Below are 6,755 nucleotides of genomic sequence, written 5' to 3' on the forward strand. Positions count from 1 at the left end.
AAAACAGATTGCTGCACCACTACGTTAAATAATCATCATTAAAGTCTGGTTCATCGGAGAACTTTAGGCTGGCATGGAGGATTTTGGGGGGTGAGGTGCAACTCAATTCCACATCAGGATGATGAAATCAGATCTTAATTGAAGTTTTGCTCGCACTCTCTGTTGGTAGCTCTGTCACCTGGGATCTGCAGGACTTCTCACCTGCGGTTTGCAGGCAGAGTGATGGCAGCTGGTGGGCAGGCAGGGGTGGGAACTGCCACTGCCCTGTTCCTGCTGCTCCCTGGCTGGGTTAGTGCAGAAAAGGGGCTTTTGCTGCTTGTCCCTCTCTTTTCTTTCTGTCTTTGCCCAGGCCCTCGATGCTGTGAACAGTTTCAAACTCAGACAGAGCAAATACTCTAAGTTCAGCAACATTTTACATTGTAAATCACCACGCACAGACCTGTGTCCCACTTGGTGCTGAAGCATCCATACACACACACACACAATGCAGAAAGGTCCTTTTATTCCCTCTGCCTCTGCAGAGGAATGGCAGAGCTCCAGAGCTCGCGTGAACGTGTGGAGATCCCTGCCCCTTCAGCCCTTACAGATAATACACAGAAGTATTTTATCCTTGCAGTAGCTCTTTACACTTGGGATCAGTACATTAATGTGCTACTTACAGATGATTTATTTTTGTGTACAATAAGGAAAATAACTGGAAGGTTTAATTTACCTTCTTACCCAAAATAGTTGAACAAAATATTTGGGATTTTTTCCACTAAGTATTGCACTTGCTGTGAGTATATATACACTAGTCTTCTACAAGATCTGTTGGCATCCATGTATTTCCATGTCATGTGAGAGGACTCAGCATGCTCATGAGTTTGAGCGGCGGCTCTTTCTTGGTGTCCTCTTCCTTGAAAACTGTGATTTCAGCCAGTTGAAGAAGCCACCTCTTGTTTTTAACTCAAACTCTACAGGAAAGTGGTCGCTCACCCCCAGCGCCTGCAAGACAACGGCACAGAGGGGTTGGGAGCCGGCTGCCCATGCTCTTTCCCAACCCTGTCCCAGGGGACTTCACCGCTGAGGTGGATGTGGGGAGGTGCAATATGAGCATTGCATCACTTTGGGAGGGTGCAACAGTTTTATAGACCAGATCATGTTCAAAACTGCCTAGATATCATTGGCTTTGAGCTCCTGTGTTAGCCCTTGCCCCACTGCTGCAGAAGCCATGCTGTGCCTACCTGCTCCTCGGTCATCTGGAAGTCCTTCTGGAAATCAAAGATATTGACAGAGTGTGGCACAACGGCGTGAATGAGCTTTTGCCCACTGACCACGATCCTGCAAGGAGCAAGGAAATGGGGTGCTGTTATGGGGTGCCTGACTGGTGGCAGCCATGCTGCCCTGAGGTGGTGGCCAGAGAGGTGGCCTTCATGGAGTCACAGCTGCGTATGTTTTGTTCTTTCCTATGGGATGCCTAATTAGAGATGCCAGCATGTGCTTTCTGCTAAGTTTGGTTGATTGCTTTCCTTGGCAGTGAGGCACCTAAATACCTCAGCATGTGTTGGTCTTGGAAGCCAATGTACAATTACGTGTATCTAAACCCACCCCAACAGTTGTGCAAAGTTCAAAGACATCCTTTGGATACAAAAATCATAGGACACGAGTGACTGGAATCTCAGCGAAGTCCTGCTTTGATCCAGAAGCTTGTTCTGCAAGAGGTTTAAGTCTTGATTTACTCTGGGCTCTGGTAAGCTGATGTATTTATCGTCCCTGCTGAGGGAGCTGCAGGTTGCAGCAGGACTCGCCATGTGCCCAGGGAAGGTGAGGTGTCTCACCTCCTGCGCAGAAACTGGATTTTGTATTTGTCAATCCAAATTACAAATGCAAGAGCAAAAACCATGGCACATAGCCAGCATGAAGGAGGCAGCAGCACCTTCCGCCTGGGTGTGTGCAGGGCTCTGCAGATGAGAAGTGCTGCGTAATTGCCTGTCATTTACCTCCACGTAAGCCACACTAGCTTACAACCAGGCTGGTTCCTGCACAAAATCTTGTCCTTTCTACAATACTTCTTACCAACAAGCCTGCAAAAAGTTTTTTGGGCTCCTGACTAGAAGTATTCAGATCTCATTTCTGCCTGGACAGTTTTATCTTTGAAGGCCTCACACACGTTTGCTTTATCTGACAGTCACTGTCACCTTTCCATATATACTTTTTCTCAGAAAGTCATAAATAGGGAAAGGTTTGGCAGTGAACCTTTTACCTGTCATACGGGCAGCTTGTGCTTTTCTTCACCGTTGTGTCATTTTTGTCACCAATTAGCCAGATGAATTCAGAGTAAATCCTCAGACGGATGTTCTTCCACTGCTTTTGTGGAACATAGCTACATCCAGCATTAAAGTCCCCCATAAAGATGAAGTTCTGGAAAGTGGGAAGGTTTTCAAAAGTAATCGTGAGGACAGCTCTTCAAAAGAAGACCAGCAAGGACTTTTAGGGTCAACAAATGCTCCCAATATCCCACAGAGCTCAAGTAGTGAGTGCTCATTGAGTGCAGCGGGGCTTCTCCTTTCTGCTGGGCACACCACCAAGGCACATTGATAAACCAGAAGTTTTATTGAGAGATCAAGTTTACAGATTAAAATGTGAAAAATACATCAAAGAGATACTCAAAATCTGGGGCTTGTTATCAACAGTTTTAAGGTTATCAGGCTGCGAATAGCATGCCAGGTGACTCAATACTAAAGCTGCTGTTAGTAACGTAGATGTGTCAACTAACCTCAGTTTTCCAGCGCTGTTTTACGTCTAAATACACATCGTAGAGCTCATCAATCTCCCGTACTGCCGTCTCCGGTGTGGTGTGAAGAGGGATTATAGCAAAGTCTTTGACAGCTTAAAAACAAGGCAAAAGAACAGGAAAAAATGTAGTGGTTAAACACATGCTGAATCACAAAGAAACAGAGTTTGGCTTGGAAGAAGGAGGTTTTTCTGAAGAGGAAACAGCTTCTGCTCTGGCTGCGGAGGCGCTTGCTGTGTAATTGCAGAGCGCTCCCCCTGAGCTGCCCAGCCCAGGCCGAGCTGCAGCAGGGTGAGGTGCTGTGTGAGGGCAAGGCAAGCCCTGCCCCACCACCCACGGCAATAGCTGCTCCCACGGCCGCGCCAGCAGCATGGAGCTCATCCACTAAACCACCGCCCATGCCGGCAGTGAGGCTTCCCTGGGGCTGCTGGCCACGGCGCTGCGGTGTGCGCCGAGCTGCGGGCGATGCCGGCGGCAGCAGCCCCAAAAGCCAACGCTGCTCTCGTAAGGAAATGCAGCCTGGGGTCAGGATGTGGCCCCTTTCGCCTGTCCCCACCACATGCTCAGGTCCAGCGAGCACCATCTTTCTCTGTGAGGCTCGCCAGTGGGAGAATGATTTGTTTCTGAAATGTCTCACTGGTTTTTGGAGACTGGAACCAGACAGCAAAGGGCTCTCTGGAGAAGGCGTCCTCGTCCCCAGGCTGGGTGTCAGGGTACTGGTAGGTTTGTTTCACTGATATCAGATGTTGCCTGCAGCAGAATAAAGAGGATAGGGGATGTCATGCTTGCAGCTCGGTGGGATATGTCTAACACTGACCCTGTGCTCTGACCCAGACCCTGGGCCATGGTCTGGGATGGATACAGCCACGCTGGTGCCTGTGCCAGGGATGATCCCCACACCCGAGCCCAGCCCAGCCCACCCTCACAGCCTGCACCTCTCCAGCTCCCTCGCAGCAAAGCCACCACCGTGTCCAGCCCGTCTCTCCAGTGCTGCGGCCTGGGAGAGCAGGGGAAGGGGCTGGCTCGTGACGAGGGGAGCTCGCTCACCTGTAGATGAAGGCATACTGCTCCTTGTAGCTCTTCCTTCCCAGCCTCTCGCTGACCACACAGCTGTATTCCTCCTTTGGCCCCTTCAGCTGACTGGGAGCAAAGTGGCTGTCAGTCTGGGCAGGCAATCCCCAATTTAAAGCAATTCCTAACCGTGCAGAAAGGCAGCAGCCCTGCCGCAGCCCCATGCTAGCCAGGCAAGGGCCTTTCCCTCCCTTCCGTTTTCTTTTGAGAATTAATCTTTAACAAACTGAATCTAACTTGGTTATTTTGATTTAAAAATACATGTCCTGGAGTGGTCTAGAGCTTGCTTTGCTCCTGGCCTTCAGCAAGGCTGCCAGAGCCTGGTCCTTCCTGGGACAGAACCCAGACCCTGAGATTTCACCCCAGTAAAGCGGCACTGAGCAGACCACGGGATCTTGCCAAGCATCTTTCCTAATATTTGCCTACTTTCCCGTGGCTACCCTACCTGGTGAGCTTCTCCACCAGGAGAGGACAAACCCGGTTCTTGTTCTCCTTTATTTCCATCAGCAATGTGATGTCACAGCGAGAAATGATCTGCAAGAGGAAGGAGCAGAAGCAAGTTTGCACATGATGGGTGTTGGAGGATTCGAAAGAGGTTAGAAAGAAGTGGTTACTGGTGCAGGGAAAGTCCTTTGTGGAAGAAGCGGTGCCCAGCTTGGGATCGTGGGAGGGGAGCAGCAGCTGGAGCAAAGCCCTTCTGCTTTCAGAGCTGCCTCACAGCCCCGCGGGAGCTGGGAGAGGGAACTCGGGAGCAGGGCAGTTTCGGGTTTGTTGAAAAACTTCTGTGCCTGCTTTTGAGGAAGAAGTGTGGAGGGGAAGGGACAGTGAGAGCCACTGCTGTGAGCCTGCTCTCCCCACACCATTTCTGGGGTGCTGCCCCCGGCCCCCCAAACACCTGCAGTTGGTTGTGCTTTCTCTCCTCCCTGCCCCTTGCCATGTAAGTTTTCTTCTCTGCTTTCGGCCAGCGCTGCGCACAAGCAGCCCAAATCACTGGGTGCCCAGATGGATGTGGCAGGAAGATTTGGGGGGCATCGAGGAGACCCTGTTTGCATCTATCATCAATCCACTGCAATGGTTTCCATCCTTTATCCAGTGTATACACCCCTAAGGTCCTATCGCTATGCCCTGCCTTCCAAAAGCGGTGTGTGCTGTCAGCACTTGCCAGTCCCAGCCATTTGTTGCAGACCCCTTTGAAATAGTCTCTAGAGCCCAAATCAACCCCCAGTCTGAAAACAGGGTCCCAGCTCCCATGGGCTGCAGCACCGCAGACGAGCCGCAGGGTGCTGGGGGGAGGCTGCCCCAGCCTGGCTCAGCTCCTGTGGCCGGCACTGGGGTTCCCCATGGGAAGGCCTGGCTCACCCCGCAGCCCGGCATGCTCAGGGGCTTCCTTCTGCCCCCAGTTTTGTCGCTCTTCAAATTTTGCGGGTGATATTAATGGAAAAAAGCCCCTTTTTGCCTGCTGAAACTTCTAAGAAATTAATATATTGCCCATAATTTAGTATATATTTCTTACAGTGCTGACAGTAGAAGAAGAATGATCCAGAAACGCAAACCCCAGCAAACCCCTCTTCTCTTGCAATGGAAGGATTAAAGCTCAACTGAACTGTGGTGTTTGTCGCTGCTGCCATTTGGCACATGCAGCCATCCCGCTAACACTGTGTCTTCCATTACTGTGGCATCTCGGAGGGCACTTGCAAAAACTGTAAGTCCAAAACATGGTTCTTTTAAAAATATGAGTTATCTTCCGTTGCTGCAGAGGAAGCCTGATGGTGAGAGTTTATTTACATAAATTAGCAATCAGGCTTTTCAATTTTGTTCCACACTCTAATATGATACTCTGCTGTCCTGAGGATATGTTTAATTAGACAAGAATATTTCAGAATAATTAACACATAAGCAAGGTAAATAATGTATCACAAAACAAAGCTCTGTGGATTCAAAATGAAAATTATTTTTACTGTGCACAGAGAGTTTCCTCCTTTCCTAACTCCATTTCCAAAGGAAACAGCAAACGTTGTTTCTGTTATATTCCCATGCAGGCTAAAATAACAATGAACACCCTGCTCAACCACAGGCTGATTTTGACTTTAAGAGTATTAAATTATTTAAATTATTAACTCTTTTTTTTTTAAAAAAAAAAAAACTTGAAATTCACTCTGAAAAATAAACAAAGGACAAGATTATGTAGCTAAGAACTCCTCAGACAGCTCAATGTTTGTCTCATCCAGGCAAATGAACTTACCTTTACCACGGCATCAATGACTTCAGGTCTGGCTATTTTTGTTTCTCCAAAAGACCTCACATTGAAGGAGCAGATTTTTAGGCTCAGAGATGGGTTGAAATTGAGGAGCGAAAGCAAGATGAAGAGCAACATCTTCAGGAACTTGGACAAAATGAGTCGCTGCGAGTATGGCTATAAATATATATGTGTGTGCGTGTGTTTGTGCATCCGTCCCTCTGCAGCCAGTTGGGAGGTCAAACCGAGCAGTCAGCTGTGTCGATCACAAACATGAACAGGAATCACCATTTCCTCCTTTCCCTCACTTCCATCTCCCAGCACAAAGCAGCATGGAGACGTTGAACTTCTGCCTTGGAGGAAAACTGGCTCTTCTGAATCAACCTCCCCAGCTGGAGAAGCAAATGCTCTGCCAGATCCCAGCATCCCTCCCACCAGCTGGGCCCATGGACCAGGCTCCTGGGCCACCCCAAGTGAGGGGTCAAGACCAGGAGGTGGATGGTGACGGGGTCTGAGAAACAGCAGTGGGGAGAGGGGGCTTTCTGGAGGGCACCAGTGGTGGGCATCAGAAGCCTTGGTGGGCACCAGAAGCCCCAGTGAAGGCTGATGGCAATGGGACACCCTGGACGAAGAGGTTTTGACCATGTTTTGTTCTGCTTTCACCGTGGTCAGAAA

The 6,755-nt window shown here is 49.3% G+C and overlaps 1 protein-coding gene across 1 annotated transcript; it reads right to left on the reverse strand.

Annotated features, from left to right (window-relative positions):
* Positions 1-485: 485 nt before the first annotated feature.
* DNASE1L3 (deoxyribonuclease 1 like 3) lies at positions 486-6,379 on the reverse strand. Its single transcript, XM_032984318.2, has 8 exons — positions 6,087-6,379; positions 4,290-4,378; positions 3,821-3,913; positions 3,411-3,523; positions 2,756-2,868; positions 2,243-2,400; positions 1,224-1,320; positions 486-984 (listed from the first exon to the last, which is right to left on the reverse strand). The coding sequence occupies exons 1-8, from the start codon at positions 6,216-6,218 to the stop codon at positions 856-858; spliced, it is 924 nt and encodes a 307-aa protein (XP_032840209.2). The 5' UTR covers positions 6,219-6,379; the 3' UTR covers positions 486-855.
* Between the last annotated feature and the right edge of the window lie 376 nt (positions 6,380-6,755).

This window comes from Tyto alba, unplaced genomic scaffold (genome assembly GCF_018691265.1).
Source record: "Tyto alba isolate M040663 unplaced genomic scaffold, T.alba_DEE_v4.0 Super-Scaffold_3, whole genome shotgun sequence".
Classification (NCBI taxonomy): Eukaryota; Metazoa; Chordata; class Aves; order Strigiformes; family Tytonidae; genus Tyto; species Tyto alba.

Bases quoted from the DNA above. Each gene is read 5' to 3' on its own strand.
- DNASE1L3 (XM_032984318.2), bottom strand. From the start codon at position 6,218: ATGTTGCTCTTCATCTTGCTTTCGCTCCTCAATTTCAACCCATCTCTG. The intron at 4,379-6,086 runs GTAAGTTCATTT...TTCCTCTTGCAG, and splicing joins TCATTGATGCCGTGGTAAAG to ATCATTTCTCGCTGTGACAT. The intron at 3,914-4,289 runs GTAGGGTAGCCA...CTTTGCTCCCAG, and splicing joins CTGGTGGAGAAGCTCACCAG to TCAGCTGAAGGGGCCAAAGG.